Source organism: Pocillopora damicornis, chromosome 5 (genome assembly GCF_964200805.1).
Source record: "Pocillopora damicornis chromosome 5, jaPocDami1.2, whole genome shotgun sequence".
In the NCBI taxonomy this organism is placed as follows: Eukaryota; Metazoa; Cnidaria; class Anthozoa; order Scleractinia; family Pocilloporidae; genus Pocillopora; species Pocillopora damicornis.
The window spans coordinates 2,800,253-2,820,109 of NC_142674.1; the positions used below are offsets into that span (position 1 = coordinate 2,800,253).

The 19,857-nt window shown below is 36.9% G+C and overlaps 2 protein-coding genes across 5 annotated transcripts; both read left to right on the forward strand.

The window, feature by feature from the left end:
- The first annotated feature begins 108 nt into the window (after positions 1 to 108).
- On the forward strand, positions 109 to 11,111 carry LOC113686581 (glycine receptor subunit alpha-2). 2 transcript variants are annotated; one of them, XM_027204220.2, is made up of 9 exons: positions 109 to 277; positions 5,834 to 5,925; positions 6,590 to 6,660; positions 6,761 to 6,834; positions 7,503 to 7,723; positions 8,058 to 8,140; positions 9,222 to 9,356; positions 9,444 to 9,790; positions 10,244 to 11,111. In XM_027204220.2, exons 2-9 carry the CDS (start codon positions 5,846 to 5,848, stop codon positions 10,571 to 10,573), a joined length of 1,341 nt encoding a protein of 446 aa, XP_027060021.2. In that variant the 5' UTR covers positions 109 to 277; positions 5,834 to 5,845; the 3' UTR covers positions 10,574 to 11,111. The 2 variants fall into 2 exon arrangements, with proteins under 2 accessions (XP_027060021.2, XP_089063442.1); XM_089207316.1 differs by lacking the exon at positions 109 to 277 and adding an exon at positions 3,354 to 3,493.
- Positions 11,112 to 12,578: 1,467 nt separating this feature from the next.
- Positions 12,579 to 19,756, forward strand: LOC113686580 (gamma-aminobutyric acid receptor subunit rho-3). 3 transcript variants are annotated; one of them, XM_027204216.2, is made up of 9 exons: positions 12,579 to 12,735; positions 14,646 to 14,763; positions 15,463 to 15,557; positions 16,312 to 16,379; positions 16,862 to 17,082; positions 17,519 to 17,601; positions 17,841 to 17,969; positions 18,447 to 18,787; positions 19,217 to 19,756. In XM_027204216.2, exons 2-9 carry the CDS (start codon positions 14,681 to 14,683, stop codon positions 19,490 to 19,492), a joined length of 1,296 nt encoding a protein of 431 aa, XP_027060017.2. In that variant the 5' UTR covers positions 12,579 to 12,735; positions 14,646 to 14,680; the 3' UTR covers positions 19,493 to 19,756. The 3 variants fall into 3 exon arrangements, with proteins under 3 accessions (XP_027060017.2, XP_027060018.2, XP_089063449.1); XM_027204217.2 differs by having other exon boundaries at positions 12,591 to 12,698; XM_089207323.1 differs by having other exon boundaries at positions 12,597 to 12,698; positions 15,466 to 15,557.
- The last annotated feature ends 101 nt before the right edge of the window (positions 19,757 to 19,857 follow it).

The following is a 19,857-nucleotide window of genomic DNA, read 5'->3' on the forward strand; positions in this document are numbered from 1 at the left end:
AACTTACTCTCATTAATTAGTTGATGATGAATTCGTAATTTATGCAGTTTTTAGCGGTAAAGAGCACTTACGTGATATATAGGGGCAGTACAAAAGCTTTCCGCATTATTTTCTATTGTGCGCGCTCGTCACGGATGAGTTCAGGGAAGACTAATTAAACAAAGGATGCAAATAAGTTTATTTAAAGCACGCCAAACATGCTGGAAGCGAGTGCAGTTGTCTTGATCCGGCAAATTTCATCGGTCTAAGACAAGCGTTCGACCCAAGGATAACTCTGGTAAGTTTAGCTTTAGTTGTCATCAGTAAAACTTAATCAAAGGTGAAAAAGCGCTAAACCGATCAGTCCATGAGAGACCAGATCGATGTGTTATCTGGATACATACATTTTATGCAATCAAAATTACCCAACGCAACTTGGAATGATCATTCGATTTCGTCTTTGAAGTGGTTCTACTCATGCATGTTTACGTTTCGCCTCAATAGTTAACTTATTTTACTCCAGTGATAACAAGATGAGAGCAGAAATACAATCATGTGAATCAAACTATTGCACCGATTTGACGCCAAATTTCATAACTTCACGCTCGCGCGTGTCAGATAATTTTGTCGATAAGAAGTTCGGTCTCGCATCATTTCGGAACTCTCAGTACCCTATAAGGCCCAATTAAAACGTCGAACTTGACATGTGCCGAGCCTAATACCACTTTGGGTCGACCTTAATAATTTAGTTCGGCGTTGACTCAAACGTCGAACCTAATCAAGTCGAATTCAAGTGGAAAGTGAACGTGACTTTATTGCGGTCAGACGGTTTGCTTACCAAAATGGCGGGAAAAAAAATGCGGCAGAAAAATTGTGGAAATGAAGAACCTATTTTTTTTGCAAGTGCGATGAAGGAGGGTAAAAGAAGGCGACTCAAGATGTAGTAAGCATTAAATAACCGCGCTGCCAGGAGAAGACAAGTGTTGTACTTAGCTTCCCTTCTATTATTGCTCCTTTTCCAAATGAACATCATCGTTCCTCGTCCAGTTCGTACATGTCGTCGGCTAAAAAGAAATATTGGCTGGTGGCATACAGAAGTAGTTCATGCACCTTAGGCATATATATTTCGTGCTCTCAAAGCAAGAGACAATATACACATATTTGCCGCTCTTCTCGTCATTTTGTTGCCAAACAGTTGTGTGCGCATGAAAAATTAAAAATTTATTTGTTTAATGTATTTGTAATGTATGCACTAAATTCGGCTCATGAAACGGTTCGACGTGTGAAATGAAGTCGATCTTTTGCCGATCTATTCGACAAGCCAGGTCAAATAGAATGGCAGATCGACCCAAATACAAATCTGTCGAACCAAATTGATTCAAACGTCGAGTTTTACATACGGCTAACCTAATTCTTAGATTCGGCACACGTAAAGTTCGACGTTTGAACCGCGCTTAAGCCTGCTAAATATCAAATTCAAGTCAATACCATTACAGTTCAAACGTTATGCTTCATATAACATCAGTCTCCTATTGTGACGTTTCATTGCTACTTTTGACTTTTGGGATGTCATGCTTCAGCTGAATTGTAAAAACGCGTCTTAAAGATGTGTTTTCTCTAATTCTGCGCCGCACCCAGCATCAACTTTCTATTGATTAGAAAGGGATTTTTACGTGATGATTTAGCTTCGCGAAAGATTGTCTCGAGTTGAAGAATCTGTCTGAGATTTCCGAACGAAGGTAGAAGGAAACCCCTTTGGCAGAATATAATCATGGTAGAATTTCTGTGATTACAAGTTACTATTGTTTTTTCAACTGTACAAGTTCAATGTCGAATAACTGAATCATACATTATGTGTCGCAAAAAATAGGTTTATTTGCAACTAGAATAAAAAAGACGGTAAATTTTGATCCCGGTAAAGAAATAGAAAAATATGTTTTTTCGTCTTGTCACGAGCGTGGGACAAAAGTGAAATTAATTAGTACCCATGAGGAATCGAACCCCAGACTTTGGAATCCAGGCTCCAATGCTCTACCACTAAGCCACACAGAGATCGACTCTATGGTGAGAGAGGCTAAGTTAATATACGACACGTGTCCTGCATACTACGGGGTTCAGCGCTAGCAATGTCGACAGTTTAATGTTAGTAAATGGAATAAGAAAGATGTTTTGAGCTCTCTTGAACCAACCTTTCTCACATGAAATTCGGAGTTGAACTTCTTTAGCTACATAAAATAATCAGGCTTGGAGACGAAGTAGTTTACACTGAAAAACTACAAAAGTGACATGCTATGTTACAACGTAACTCTTTGCAATGTATCTTTGTAAACAGGAAACGTAAATGGTTAATTTAATTTTTCTTTTGTCCACCTCAATTAAGTCGACAAAATTAGGAGCCAGAGCGGAAGTGTCGTTCTAGATCTTTGCTATCCCACTTGATTACTAAGACGCCATAACGGAATTTTTCCACTACCCCCTGAGTAGAAATATATTCCTCTCCCCAGTTTCCCTTAAAGTTAGGAAGGCGCGCGGTTAACCTTTCGTGAAGAGGTAAAGAGCAGTCTTGCTTATATGAAATTTGGAGGCAATTTTACTACCCTTTCTGTAAGTCGCACAGCAACTAAAAAGAAAGAAAAAAAACTAAAGCTAAAGACATGAGCAATCGTTGATTTTTAAATGCGAATGCACAGCTACATTAGGCCAGATACAGTTGTGTACTAGTTTGCCAAGCCTTTGAGCAGGAGTGAGGCTGTTGACCTTGTTATGATACAAACCTTGCTGCTTTTCAAATGCAAATTACATAACTGTAAAATGGCCTATTGAAGCTGTGCATTCGCATTTCAAAATCAACGATTGCTCAAGTCTTAAGCTTTCTTCTTTTCTTTTCAATTGCTGCGTGACTTACCGAAAGGGTAGTACAATTGCCTTCAAATTTCAAGTAAGCACCTTCATTTTCATTGCAAAGCGCGCAAACTGATATAATTTTAACGCTGTTTTCAGATCTAGAAGGGTGAGGCTATCAGTATTCTATTCGAATTTGAGTCAAACTAAAGCTAAAATGGTCAGTAAGTGGCTATTTTTTCAACCCCGAGGTGACCAATTTATCATTTATGATGGTAAGCATTAAATGAATCGTCGTGTTCCTGTTTGCAAGAAAATTCTGAGTTCCTCTTCTTGTTAGTGCAAGGTTGAATTTGGCACACCACACAGACGTCAAAGACCAGTGTGGGAGTTTAATCACTAATTTTACCCTGAGGCCTGGAAGTCGTGTTAATATTACATGCGTAAGAAAGCATATTTGTATACGCTCATTTAAGGAATTACTGATAATTGTATGCGGTTCAGTAACCTCCGCCGCCCACGAAATCATCGGATTACTTATGTCTGAGTTTACCATCGAATATCTCAGTTTGACCCGTCTAATTCGTCTACTGTGTGACTACTTGGCAAATCTCAACGTCAGTTATGTGGCAGTGCTGATAAAGAGACAACCAAAGTACAAAAGGCGGAGTCGGTAAAAAGCTTTTCTGAGTAATTTTTTTAAATTGTTGCTCTGTTGAGTTTTTTTTTTACCTCGGTAGCAGCTTGAGATTTGACGGTGTACAAGATAAAAAGAAGAAAAAAATTACATTCGATATGGACTCTAAGTTTTGGTTCATTCACACAGAGCTCAAAAAGCGCCAGTTGAGAGAAATTATGATGGTGAATCCAGTCTCCAGGAGCTGAAAGTTGGTTCAAATATCATTCGAAATATGTTGCTATTTAAAACTAAGACTTTCTTTCAAATGCTAGCGTGCCACGACATGCAGATGTCTCTGTATTTGTTCGTTAATTTTTGTCTATTTTCCTTTCTACCGAATGCTAGTCTGTGGCTATTAATATAAAACCAATGACATATAAAGGGTTTTCTTTTTTCGTTTTGGCAAAAGGTTACTGATATCCATAGAAACACGACATAAAAGATAAAAATTTATTTGAATGTAAATTCATGGTCATGTAAAATATACAAATTAAGCATTTATCAATTACATGTGAGGATGTATTATTGATATCAAGTCTTTTCAGGAGACGGAGAACTGGTACTAAGAATAATAACAAATCAGACATTTCGACCAACTTGGGAGACATTTAAGAGTTTTGTAAGAAATATTCAGCATTAGATTTGAGGATGTGCATGAACAATTAAGACCAAAAAGAAAAACAAAAAAAACAAAAAAAAAGAAACCACAGCGAGCCGTCTTAAATCGTTCACAGTTATGGTGTCAATTGACAAAAGGGTTTCTTGTCATTGCAGAAATAGTCCGATCGCTTCAGGCAAACTAGTTTCTATGAAGATTTGCTTCGTCTAAGCGACGGCCAGGCGTAGTAATTACGATTGGTATTTAGCAAGATAAATATGACAAATGTTTTATTGGCGATTGCCAAGCAACCTTATGACATTGCACTGAGCTTGGTATGTGGTTGGAGTAATAGTGGAAGAGATACTGTTACAATCGATTATCAGAAAATTTTAGGTGATTTGAAGCTTGAATAAGAACAAGAACAAAAACAAAAGCAAAAAAAAAAACGGTAACAATGAAATAATTAAAACTTACCAGGCGCCAAAACAAAGTGGGATGTCTCAATTATTTCATGGTTATGATCGCAATTAAGTAATGGTATCGTGATATTGCACATAAAAAAAGACAGCCTGCACACCTAAGTAAATTATTTCTTGTGAAAATGTTCTGTGTTCGAGCGACAGCCTGTCGTAGTTACAGTGATCATTATAACAAATGTTTTATTCAACAACACAAACTTACAAAAATTATACATAATTATAACTATAATTATAGATATGCCACGTGGTTGATGTTATTGTGAGGGATGTTGTTTAATATTTCGAAAGTTTTAAGAAGATTTGCTTCGTCTAAGCGACGGCCAGGCGTAGTAATTACGATTGGTATTTAGCAAGATAAATATGACAAATGTTTTATTGGCGATTGCCAAGCAACCTTATGACACTGCACTGAGCTTGGTATGTGGTTGGAGTAATAGTGGAAGAGATACTGTTACAATCGATTATCAGAAAATTTTAGGTGATTTGAAGCTTGAATAAGAACAAGAACAAAAACAAAAACAAAAAAAAAACGGTAACAATGAAATAATTAAAACTTACCAGGCGCCAAAACAAAGTGGGATGTCTCAATTATTTCATGGTTATGATCGCAATTAAGTAATGGTATCGTGATATTGCACATAAAAAAAAGACAGCCTGCGCACTTAAGTAAATTATTTCTTGTGAAAATTTTCTGTGTTCGAGCGACAGCCTGTCGTAGTTACAGTGATCATTATGACAAATGTTTTGTTCAACCACACAAACTTACAAAAATTATACATAATTATAACTATAATTATAGATATGCCACGTGGTTGATGTTATTGTGAGGGATGTTGTTTAATATTTCGAAAGTTTTAAGAATTCAAAGCTTATATCAAAATTACATAAAAGATAAAACATAATCAGTACCACACAAATAAAAAAAGAAATAATTAAAAAAAAAGAAGATTATTCCTTGATTAAAGCATCCAGCTGTTCGACGGTGGCTTATAAAGGGAATATTATTTTCAATTAAGCGGAGGACCCCTAGATGTCTACCAATCTAATTCTTCCTGTGGTTACATTCATGCATGAATCTTTACTAATTTACTAAGAGATTCTTAATGGAGAGGTCACATTGACGGTAAAAAATAAGCCATTTTGAATCTATTAACAAACCGTGTCAGGTATACGTGCACTAGTTTAGTTACTTCCTTGGAAGTATTTCTACTTATAAGCATCTCAATCTCTATTTATCTGTTTTCGTTCATACAGTTTCAAGGAAAAATGAGGCCTTTCTCATCAAGGAAGTTGACATTTAAGACATGTATCTTCGCCAGCGTCCTGTTCATTATCTGCCTGAGACGGTAAGTATAGCACAATATAAGTTGTTTTATCACTTGTTTCACGAGAATTTTTTTCCTATTGAGCATAATATATAAACCATATCCAATGATCTGATATTGATACGCGCAGATATTTTGCGAGTCGCTTAGTCTTTTACGACAAATGAAAAAACACGATATGTTTCTGACGTAAAAATGAATTGCTCAGAAAGTAAGGCCTAAAGAAAGTATACGAATCAAAGTTTGTTTTTATTAGTGAGTCCTTTTTTTGCCTTGCTTCAGTTCTCGCGTATTTTTTCCCTGTTTTACAGTGAAATACCGTTGCATGTTTTTCGCTTTCTGCATGTTATCTTGATATTGGAAAAATGGCCTGCAAGTAAGAGTGGAATGATAAGATATTGCTTCTACAAAATTAAGAGTTGGAGTTCTTTTGAAAATACGAAATTATTTCAGTTAATAGATGGTTTGTTTTTAAGGATCAGCATTGTCAAATTCTTTTCAAGGCGCTTTTTTAACCGTTGCTATCCACTGGATAAACCTCCACCTGTTGGATCGCACCGTACGCTTTACCATGATTTCTCAGCTGGATAGTGATTCATCCGCTGGATAGCGAGTTATCCGTTAGATAGCGTTATCCGCCCTTTGAAAAAGTGGTCCCTGAATGAGGGATATCTTATATTTACAGAGCTCAAGGGGACTCAGACGTGATAAACACGGTCTTTTCTGGCTATGACAAAGTGTTGAGACCCGACTATGGTAAGAAATGTTTTACGGTCAAACAATTTTTTTTTTGTATGTTGATTTTGTTAGTGGTTAGTAGCAATAATTGCACTTAACAGCAATTTTTTTTTTAAAGAAAAGGGAACACCCACAGTCGTCAATTGCAGTCTGCTTATCGAATCGTTTGGAAACATTGAAGAAGCTGACATGGTATGTATTGTAACGACATGATCTTTAATTATTAGACATTACGTAAATAAGTTGATGGTCTAACTGAAAATTCACTTCTGTTTTCATTCTTTCATAACTTTTGTATCAATTTTTTATCGATGTGTATTCACTGCGGGTATAATAAACATCATGTCGGAAAAATTGCATTTTTCCTTAATTTATCCTCAGAAGCTGCACAATTAAACGGTGACGACTAGTTCCGGTTCAGTAGGTGGAACCCATCTAGCAGTGCTTTAATTTTCCTTTTTTCGGTTAAAAACTTTATTTTCAGCTTGTTTTATTCGTGAATATTATAGGTTCTCTGGAAAACTCGCTTTTCCTTAATCAAATTAGAAGTTTCACGATGAAACTTACCAACTCCCGCCTTAAGGCTCTGAACGGATATTCTGACGATGCCCCCACCCCACCCCCCGCCCCCCTCACCCTCATTGTTGGTTCACTAGGAGTCAATTTTCTATATTTCTATATAGTCCTACCTACATACTCTGCTGGCAACAACGGATCCACTCTCCGTTCCCTCTGCCCCCACCCTTCCACCTGATTACAAATAATGACTTTGACTTGACCCAAATAAAAGTCAATCGATAACTGATATCATATTACGGAAGAGTAAAACCTCTGAAACAAGGTATCTATTTTATTCCTAGGAGTACAGAGTGTACGCTTATCTTCACCTAACGTGGAAAGATCCACGCTTGAGTGGAAAGGTCAACCGCACCCTTAGCTTAAAAGGAGATCAAATAACCAACATTTGGGTGCCAGATCCCTACTGCTACAACGCACGAGAGTCAAACATGATGAGCCCGGATGAGGAAACGCACAGCAATCTGAAAATTAAACCTGATGGAGAGATATACTATAGTAGAGGGTGAGAATGTGACGAGCTTATGAATTTTTTTTCTCTTATGAACGGATGATGAAAGGTTTGTTTCGACATTACATCAATTGTACGAGGGATCGTTAGATCCTTTTAGCAAATTCCAATTTGAAATGCTTTGATGCTACTCTGGTTTACAGATTTAATGAATGTAACCGTAGAAGTTACAATTCATAGGCCCAACGTTTCGACACTCTTATCTAGTGCCTTCATCAGGGGTGATCTAACAAGAGGACATCTTGTTGCAGCGTTTGCCATGTGAACTTTAATACATCAAAGTCAAATTCATTCTCAGCAACTGATTGAGTGTTTATATTTATCTTAGAGTAAGTTTGCTGGCCTCCTGCACCATGGATTTAAAGTATTTTCCATTAGATTCTCAGATGTGCTTTCTCAAGTTTGGAAGTTGTAAGTAGCGACATATAAAATATAATATTCTCCTTACGAAACCATGACATGAACAGGATTAAGAAGCGATAAATCGCACATAGCTTGGCATTAAGTAGATAGGGAGCGTTCCCAAGACGGCGTGATAGCAAACAAAAAATCAAAGATGATGCGACGACCGCGCGAAGAATGAGGAGGAAAAAGTGACGTGATCACGCGCAAGTTCATCACGCCTGGCGTGACTGTAATTATCATTTGTCACGCCATAGCCGCCAAATCCGTGCCTCGATAGGAATGATATTTAAATTGTGGCTTACCTTGTTACCAACGGAAAGTCCAACGTAATCAATGACTTTTCAGATATCCTGTAATACGCGAGAAAAAAAATGCTGACCATCACGTACGCAGCAATAACACTTTTATGCAAATAACTTCTACTGACATATAACATCTAAAACACATCACGTGGAAGTAAAGAATTTATCGTCATAAACACAGGAAAAAAATATCTTTCTCAGTTGCAATTGCAAGAGCAATAATTTCGTGTGTTAAATCCACTAAGACCATACTTTACCTCATAGCAAAAAATTTGAAGCTGGTTTTGTATCATTGTGTTCGAAGGTTCTATTTTCGAGGACAAGACTTCGTGTGATCCTGTGTTCTACAAATTATGCATGCTGTTCTTTGTTAAGAATTTAATGGAGTAGACAATAACATCACCCTTGGGACTAGGAGTTATTGTTGGGCCAAAATTAATCAATAGGTGAAGTAAAATACGAAATCAATGGACAATCGGTTCTCATGCAGAAAAAGATTCACAAGTACAACTCCTAAGCTGATGTCCAAAACACTTTATTACTTCAGGGGTTACAGATATATTTGATGCAACACACAGTTGTGAAGAAATTTTTTTAGGGGGGAGAGGAGACTTGTAGGGACCCAGTTATACTTCCCACAAAATCGATTGTTCTCATAGTGCTGTTATGTAAACATACGGAGGTCCCCTCCAGAACACAAACCACACTTTACAGAGAAAACACAAAAAGAGAAAAAGCAGAAGCAATAAAATTAAATCTTGTCTATGTTTTATGTCTTTATTCAGATGGTAACACGGTGGAAGACATCATATTCAAGTGGATGCCGGGAAAAACTAACATCGCCGTTGTACACGAGGAATTGGCTCAGTTTAAGTACATGGGTTCCTCACTGGGGTCTGGTGTGACTGTGCTTTCCACAGGTTAGCCTCGAAAGGTGTAAGATACATGCTTATTAGTTTGACAATTTACATGGTTAAATAATGACTGGTCCATTATTTCAATTCTAGGTAATTTCTCCACCATAACCGCCAAGTTCTCGTTTGAGCGGCGCATCGGTTATTACCTTATCCAAGTGTACTTCCCGGACATTTTTGTTGTGGTACTGAGCTGGATTGTCTTCTGGATGGAAAAAGACGATATAGGAAATAGAATGGCGTTAGGAATCACTACCATCTTGACCATCATGTTTCTCCTCGGATCCTTGAATGGAAACTTGCCTAAAGTGAGCTATCCAAAGGCTTTGGACTGGTATCTGTTGTTTTCATTCAGCTTCGTCTTCCTGTCCTTGATCGAAAGCACAGTTGTGTTTCTTTTCGCAGTGAAAGCTAACAAAAACGAGAAGATCAAATGCAAGGTAAAACCTGGGCGGCAGTATTCTGTTACTGTCTAGTTATGAAAAGCTTAAGGCTTGCTAAAAGAAAGAGTTTCTCAGCTGCTTTTACCATCCTTATTACTGAACTGGTTTACTCTTGTGCATTCAATTAATCCACTTCGTTCTCCATGGAGCATAGGGCCGCGGAGGCAAATCACATTTTTTCACCTTAGACCTTCGATTGGGTGGGCAGGAACTAATTCAACATAGTAATTTCTTCCATGATTTTCTTTCCCCACTTCAAACGCTCCATTTGTTGAACAAACATTTTCTAACGGGGAGAAGTTGATAGCTAACGCCCAAGCATTCCAACCCAAACTCTCCCGGCCAGGCTTGATGTTTTCCATAAAAGTTTCTCTGTACGTCTCATTTAACTTACTCACCATCTTCTACTATCCTAAAGGTATTACTCACTTTTTGTCATACTTATTTCAGAAACACACCATTCCTATCACGACAAGAATTTCATCATCAATGAAATGCTTCGTTAGTTCGAAGAGCGCAAATGTCAACAACGCTAACGATGACTACAAAGGAGTATCTGAAAATGACCTTGAAATGGGTTACCGTCCGAGCAAAGCTGACAAGGCCTTGGTAGATGACGCAGAAGCAGAAGTCCCTCACAACAGGAGCACCAAGATCACGCGGATGGAGAAGAATGCCAGCAATATTGACCGAGTGTCGCGCGTTCTGTTTCCACTGGTGTTCCTTGTATTCAACCTGTTTTACTGGACATTTTTCAACGGTCATGTAGTTAAGCAGTAGTCGCACATGTAAACTGATAAGGCAGATTGTTTTGTTTTGTTTTGTTTTTTCAGAAGTATTTTCAGCCTCCGTGTGAACTTCTTCAGTTTTTTTTTCTAAATTTAGAAATTAGAACCAACCAAAAACGACTAAAATGTCTATACGTAATCTATTGGAATTCTCATTCTGCTGAATATCTGAACAGAACTACAAATATGTGTAAAGAGAGGAGAGAGGGGGGTGGGGGAGGGGGCAGGCCTGTAGGTTCCAATGGGGTTAAGCTTGGCGCTCGCTTCAGTCTCCCTCATGGATCAATCTTTCCCTCTCTTACTCTTTCAAAGGCTGGCTACTTGCACGCTCAGTACAATTATCATCAATAACTTGATAGTTTCTTTTAAAGCTCTTGGATAGGTCACAACAATATAATGGCCTAAATATTACTACGTATACACACAAACTAGCGTATATGTCAGCTTGCGTTTTGATCTGTGGGCTACAACTTTGCGGCAGAAAAACACTTAAACGAGTATTGTAATAAAAAAAACAGACAGAAGGAAAATTGCTTATTAGTCATTGAATCAATATACATATTTCCTATCGTATTTCGATGAGTGCTTTAATTTAGAACTAATGCAAGACTATACGTGACCTCGAAGTAGTTTACAGAGCAAACAAAGCTATGATAAGGCCGTGGCGGGTGATGGGCCTGTTAAACAAGATATGCAAGGAAAAGGATCGAAGACTGCTAATGCAGTCGATAAGGTAACAAAGTTTGAATCTTTTGCTTAACGTTTTATTTCTTTAGTACATTAATAAGGGAGAAAAATACTCTCCGACTCTGTTCGTGTAGAAGAAAAGATTGGAGAGGGTGGAAAAGCTCTTTTAAAATCAACACAACCACAACATGTCTTTGCTGTCAAATTGTCCTCCCATGCTTTCAGCCTATTAATTTTTTAACTAATTTTCATATTGGCCCAGATTTTGGGAAGTAATGTTCTAGTTACTGCTGGGAAAAAAAGCATCTTGCTCTTAGTTAAAACAGATTGCAATAAAAAAGCTTTTATGTATCCGATTTCGCACCATATGAACAAATTTATATCACAGCAAAATGTAGCAAAAAAAATGCAAAAAAAAAAGGGCTAGGAAGATTATGTTAATATCATTCGACTATCCTTGAGTAAGGCAAGGCAGCTGCATCAGAATTAACTTGTACGTGAGGAAGAAAACTGTAGAAAAAGTATTTAGAACTTACCATTTCCGTTGCGACTGTAATAACAATCCTGGACAAAACAAAACTTGAGAACTCATGATTAATTTTTATGTAAAAATCCTCATTGGCACTGACGTCCAAACTAAAACAATTTCTTTATTTTGTTATAATTAGGACAAGTTATTTTGAATTATGACATTCTTCGATTACCCTAAGGGCATACTCAAAATTTTCAAACGCTTTTTTTCCTTAGAATAGAACCGAAAATGCAAGACACTTGCCACAATTCAATTGTACAAATTCCTCAATAACATCGTTTTAAGTAATCATAAATAATTTTAAGCTTCACGATATATGTGGCTTAGAGTGCTAAGGTAAACTGAGACTGAATATGAGAAATTCACAGAAATATGATTAAAGACTGGTCACAAGAGCCCTAAGATATCTTCCAATGCTTTACTATATGTTCATGGATCATTTTTTATTTTTAGCCAATGATATATACCATAATCCATTCACTTTTAGTGGTTTTGTGCTTAACAGCTTAACACTTAAAAGTGTCAACCAAACCTTTCGTAAACATCCCACATCAATAGTGAATATCCAGTTTCAGAATAAGATTTTCAACTTTTACAGCAATTTTTTGGCTTTCTAATTTCGTGCATTTACTCGCGAAACAAATGTAAGAGCTTCAATAGCTTAACACCATTTATTCAGCCTGAAAAACGACGCGGTATACAATTTGTATTTTAATTGGCAACTTGAAATGGGAACCAATGTATTTTTAATAAATGTCGAGAAATGTGCTTTCCTTGTGTGTCATTAATTGCATAAATTTTCACAATTTCGCAACTCAATATAACTGGCTACGTTCCTATAAATAAATGTTTACAATATCAAGTAAGAGCATTTGAGTAGGAGGCACTCGGATATCTGGTGAGTTGAAGCGTTTGATGAAAATATTTTATAAAAGGTATGGTCGAAACTCTGTGGTGTATGCATGCTTTTTCAAGCATAATTTATGTACTTTCGAGTTAGTTCCAATGTGTTTTGTTAGAAAGGACCCCTGTGGTGTTCAGATAACTAATTATGTAGGCCCAGCTACTCGAATTCTACCGCGATTCAATGTCGATAACTAGTTTTTTGTGGTGCTACGCTAATACTGACTCAACAAATTTGATGCGAGAAAATTCTCAGTCTATCGGCTTGAAACGTTGAACATATCAATGGTGATGGATAGCAATTCACATCAATACACAACTCAGCACAATGATTAACTTCCAATATCTATGTATTTTTAAGGAAAAGCCTCGAACTCTTCATAAGAAAACTGAGAAATCAATACTTGAAGCTCGCAAACTGGAACTTTGCAATTTTTAAGGTCTCAAATTGCAAGCGCCTCGGACTTCGAGAATATCCTCCAAAGAAAAAAAGTGTATGCTACCGACCTAGCTGGATCGGAGCAAAATAAATTATTTATGGTGATTTTCAGAAATAATTCAAGTTAACGACAACTGTCTGAAGAAGTTCCAAAATTCGTTATTCATAATTCATAATTATTTTTGAAACGTCTACCACCAGCGAAATTCAGCAAAAAACTTTCCTTGTGGACCAGACCAAAATAATAACATGGCAACTGTAATTGGCCTTTTTTATTATTGGTACTTCTCAAATACGAAGAGTTATGTCGAGATCGGCCGGTTAGTAAGCATTTGTTCAGAGGTAAATTAATAATTAGGATTTATGTTACCTTATTTTAGAGTCAAGTCTGAATTTAAAATGCCTATGTCTATGTGATTGTTTTACTGTTTATTTTGATAGTCGTGAGTTCCAAACTTCAAGTCGGCAACAGTCTTTAATTGAGATTATTTCATGATCCATATGGTTCGTCCGACACCTTTAATTTGACAAAAATACTTGATAAGCATTCAACGGATATTAGCTTGAAGACAGCAATAATGATGCAAATTAATTGCTAATTAAAAATGCAAAGTCGAGATCCATTTAAATCTCGAGTTCTTATCGGTGTTTTTCCTCTGGGGGAAGTTATCTCTACAGATCAATCCCTATAGATTGAATGTAAATAGTGATGTGCCATTTGTTACCACAAAAACCAAAATGAATTTATTTCAACCTCTCAGCTAGTAGGTGCGTTATGATTGGTAAACTAAGCTGGCTGTATTTCACGGTATCGCCTCGCCAGTATTAAAAGTTTGTTTGAACTGAGTTCTTCCCCTTCTGAACCCGAATATTCAATCAATATCTTACCAACGTTGGTGTTCTCAGGCCGAACGGTAAGGTACCGTGACATCGAACTCGGTTAAAAAGAGGTATCTATTAAGAAGTCATAAGAAATTATCAGTTATACACCAAAACCATTTTTGTACTTAAAGAGCTATCTCCAGTCATCGACGAGGCACAAGTGAACAGCATCGTTGCTGCGATATTTGAGTCAATTTAATTATCTTTTGGTCCATGCTATAACTTCTGCTGCGTAATCGCACCCATAAAAGTGCTAGAATAACGCGGTTGTTAGCCGGACAGGAATTATTTTTTAGCCTAAATAAACGGAGTTACTCGAAGTGTTTCAGTTTGAGGACGGAATCTTTCCGTGCAGGTCTCACTGTTGTTGGTTTTCTTTCCATGTGGAACGAAACTACTTCGAAAGCGATGTCCACGTGAGTAAAATTCGCGAAACATGATTGGCTTTTTTATTATCCTACTTGGATCTCCGATATCTTGAGAGGTACCACAAAAAGTTGTATAAAAATAAGTCCATAATGGAACATCCAGTCTGTTACTTGATCATCTCTTGAATAGTTCAATTCAGTTAAACGCCAAAGGTGATTGCTGCAGGTTGACAAAAATTGCTAATCTTTGCAGGTAGCAAGTTTTCTTCGCTTCGATGATAAACCATAATGACGAACGTTTTGAAGAAAGAGAAATTTTTATGCTGTCGCTTCATTGGTTTAGTACTTCTGGTTATGCTGTATCCAAAATTGTAAGTGTATAAATCACACTTAAGTGCATAATCTTGTTCTCGAAAATAGGCGAGAAAGGCGGTAAAAGCTGAAGAAGATTTTTACATAACACGTAAACACTACATTCTTGAATTTTAATAGTCTGTATACTAGTCATGGGATAACCACCTTTACAAGTAGCAACTAATTATTGTAAGTTATCTCACAAGCGGTGTGAAAAAGGTGTTAAACATTCTAAGAGGATGACACGTACCGTTAAGCAACACCATAAAAAAGAAATTTAGCGAATAAATTTGTTAAGAATTTTTTTTCCCTTTTTGTATGAAAATATATCATTTTAGTCTATGCATATGGTAATCCGTCATTTCATAGCATGAAGGCAGAAATGCAATCAATGGCTATCATAAAACCTCACAGCAGTATATCTGTTCAAGGGTATGCGATCGTGGTTGAGGTTGGCTCGTTGCATCAATGAATGGCAAGCGTGGATGGATCATTTTGTGAAATTAGTGAATTAATATAGTCTCGAGTACAAAATATTTTGTCTATTTCACCTTGATAACAGCACGTAGAGGCGAAAGAAGGAAAAATTCTAGAACTAGCTTGTGAGAACAACAACAAATATAAAATTAAGATAGCAAATATTTGGGTTAAAGGGCGCCTGTAGCGAACTTGCATTTTGTTTATAAGACTCAAGATGGCTATGTTCGTGTTCACAGCAGTTCTGCAAAACAAAATGGAAGCGTGGTCTCCGGGTCAGTGCTGGCAAAATTGTTTTCTGATTATGATCAAGTTGTGCGACCTGGTTATGGAGGTAAGGCAATCTCGATGCGCTCAAGAGAAATAATAACATTTACCACCCTTGTCAATGCTAGGATTCAATTTATTCATTTTGGCTAAAAATTGGGAGGAGTTATATGACTCTATGGCACTATGGACTAAAAATAACAATAATAATTATAGTAATAATAATAACGATACTAATAGTAGTAATAATAATAGTAATAGCAATGATAATAGGAATAATAATAATGACAATGCAAGGGATCAAAGATCGAGATTCCAGTTCTGAGCGGGATTATAATCATGTGTTCTTGAGTAATTGAGTTCGCGATTCAAATCCGGGATAAGCTCGCACGCTGGGAGTCTCTTTGCTCATGTGCATTGTTGATTGCTTGGTTATGTCGGCTGCATTGTATGGGTAAACTCGAATCAATGAAACCAATCTTGGGCAATAAAGGGACAGAAACGATTTATTATCCCTGCTAAATAACTGGCTATAGGTTAACCCATCCAGAGTTATGAATTACCACGAGCTTAAGGCGTATCCATAACATTATTTTTTCTCTTAATACTTATGGAATAATGAAATCTAGATTAGACCAACATCAAAAATTTCTTATTGTCAGAAATCATTTATTTCTATTTTTAAATAATAACTTTTATTTTCTAATGTTAGTTTATTTGTTTAATCATTTCAATTTTATTCAAACCCAAAGTTTTTTTTACTGGTTTATAACTGAAAATAATTGTTGTATTTTGTTTTATACAAATGTTATGAATCATAGGAGATGCTATCGAGATCTTTGCAGATCTCTACGTTGAATCATTTGGAAATATACAAGAAGTAAATATGGTTAGTATTTGCAGGGTTCTTAATTTTTAGGTCTCCATGGCAAAAATCCCGTTCATACATTCTCCTCAACTCTTCTCCCAAGGGGCTTTTGGTAGCTAACATGCATCTTTGAATTGAGGTATGGTGTCAAGCTCAAACTATGCAGGGTCTCACAAGTTTTCAAGGTGGAATTAGACAGCTAATTTCAACAGAAACTGTAATCGTTGTGAATCTAAAAGCTTAATGATCCCTTCAAAAGGTCCTACAGAGATTTAAGCATCCATTAACTACATCAATTGACTATGGTCAAATGCAGTCTTATCTGAAATCAGAAAGTATGGTTGCAGACCAAAACTGCAGGACACAAAGTTGATGCACCATTTCATCGCGTTTTTCGAAATCCTATTGCTGAGAGCGCGTCAAATTGTTTGGATCACTAGTGACAAGTGATTTCAAAATGTATGTAATAGTGGCGCGGAAACTTTCACTTATTTCCTTCCCAGGAATTTAAGGTGTTTGGATATTTACGACAGCAATGGAAAGACGGGAGGCTTTCTGGGAAGCTTAACAAGACTCTAACCATAAAAGGCGAAACCATCGGTCGAATGTGGTTACCAGACCCTTTTTGTTATAATGCACGCGATTCCAACTTAATGCAGCCAGATTCTGAGGTCCACAGCAAAGTTTCAATAGACGTGCACGGAAACGTTCATTACACAAAAGGGTTTGTACCATTTAATTTTCGGAAGAGACAGAAAATCTGGCGAGTAGTCAGTGTAAAGGTCGAATAAGGAATACAGATGCTGTAGAAGTAGTGGTAAAATAAGAACTAAATGGCCAATTACATCGAAAATAACTTGATCATTGCGTAAGCTAGTGATAGTCGGTAACAATGAAGCTGTGATATCTGAGACACATCAAAGGGATAAGAAAACCCAACCATACATTGAAGGGCTCATCCAATTATCAGTCGTAGTACGGTCACTGATGTAGGCGAAGCTGTTCGTCACGTACTCATCGAAAGGATATAGTTAACCGAAACGTATTTTACTGCATTAGATTTTTGGGCTCGACATTAAAATTTCGTTGCATTTTATTATTATTATTATTTTTATGTAAAAATTACATAGTTAAAAAAACATTCCGATTTCCCATTCCAGGGTGACTTTCCTGGCATCTTGTGAGATGGATCTGCGTCATTTTCCATTCGATTCTCAGGAATGTTTTCTTAAAATTGGAAGCTGTAAGTACCACATTTAATTTTCTCAAAGACATTGATAAGAAAGGAGTTTGGTGCTCAGGCTTGGTTCTGCTTTCTCCGCGCAAGAGATAACTCAAAAAGATCATCCCCACTGTCATGAAGAAGATCGTTGCTACAGGAAGACTAAGTAATCTCTTGAAATTCAGAGTAATCATTAAACGAAACTCAACTCCGGAATATTCGTGTTCACTTCTTGAAATTATTTCTCCTGTTCAATACAGATGCTTATTCAACGGAAGACATTATTTATAAGTGGAAATACCAAGAGGTCGAAGTGGAAGCCAAGTCGATGGCGCAGTTTGATTACCGCATTGCTTCTTTATCGTCATCTTTTGACATGTACAAAACAGGTTAAAAACAATTGTCTCAATTTATTATAGACTCTCTGTTAAAAATACTTCTATTTTAATGATTAATTAACCAAAGGGAGCTGGGCATTTGTTTCTTTCGGTCGACAGCCCGAACGACTTCAAACCACCTGTTTTGTTGATAACTTCGAACCTTTCCTTGGCATTGCCCAGCGAACTTTTATTATTCTACATTATGGTTGGCAAAAAAAATTGTTTCGTGGATAAGTACGAAATCGATCTGTGAATCAATTTGATTAACGTTAAATGGAAAAGAAAATTAGATATGAATTATTTCTCAAGACTTCTCCGTCTGATCACGAAGCCGACCGTGCTTCTCGTCCTCTTATTTATCCTAGTCTTGGATACGAGTGAACCAGCCAAATCCACAATCATATTACAGACCAAAGCAATATGATCAATTTACAGTCTCCACAACGGTTAAAACGTCAACCATAGAATCTCTTTCTGTTTCTTTAGGAAACTTCTCTACCATCACTGTGACATATTACTTTAAGCGTCGCATGGGCTATTACCTCATACAGGTCTACTTTCCAGATATCTGCGTTGTTGCCCTGAGTTGGATTGTCTTCTGGATGGATAAAAATGACATGGGCAACAGAATGGCTTTGGGAATCACCACCATATTAACCATCATGTTTCTTCTTGGTTCTCTTAATGGCACATTGCCAAGAGTCAGTTATCCCAAGGCTTTGGACTGGTATCTATTGGTGTCTTTTTCTTTCGCGTTCTTGTCGCTAGTTGAGTGCATGATCGTGTTCGTGGTTTGGCTAAGCTCTAACAAACGAAAGGCGAAAAAGGTTTGTATCTACATCCAATTCTACCATCATACGCAACGTCTTACTTTAAAAATATGTCTAGTTTGAGGAAGAGTTGTCCGAATTTCAATTGAAGAGACTTTGGATGCTAACCGGTCGAATATATTTTACTCATTCATGCTAAATGTTAACTCTCACTTATACATTATACCTGTACAGCGCAGGCATGCGTGGGCTGTTGAATTTCGGCCATAGTACGTATTTTTGAAATAGAAATCTACTCGAAACTAGACTTAATTTGCCTTACAAACGGCGCTCCACAGTTTCATAAGAAGCTCCTACCCCTTTTAAACGTAAGCTGTTATTAGGTTAATACGTGTTACGCGTCTTGCGAAAAAAGTGTGAAGGTCAACAAGTGCATCAATCAATTAAGATCGTCATGAGCTCAATGAAGTGTTCTTGTTTCGATAGGAAAAGGAAGACTCTTCAAATTCAAAGTCACCATCAACGGTTAAAGTAACATTTCATGGCGGAAAACATGACACTCGAATTGAAGATAAGGAAAGTCATGTATGTCTCCCGAACATCGATGGCATTGTGAAGGAAGATACCTCATTTTTAGGTCACGAAAAGTCTCCAAAATTGTATGATGCAGCTGATTTAATTGACAAATTCTCACGGGCCTTGTTTCCGATGGTCTTCCTGATCTTCAACATTGGATACTGGTGTTATTATTCACTTGCTTAAATGATACTTAATAAGCTTATTGAAATCAAGAATCTAAATTACAGGCCACGGTGCGACTGTTAATTACCAAGGATTGATAAATACCAACAAAGCCCGAGTGAACCTAGCCTGGTATTTTAACATCTTGTAATGTTTGTATTGTAAGTAGTGCAAGCTTAATTGACAAAGAAATATGATGTTACGCTGATTTTAAATAATACGTGGTAATGTTACCTTGAAATAATGAAAGTATCGTCAGAAGTGAATACAAGCTGCGATATCGTATTAAGCGACTTGTGGTACTTTAATGTATCAAGTGATACTTAGAACTACGTAATGTTAGTGCTGGAGGCGAAGTGGCTATCACGTGCAAAGTTACGGGCAAA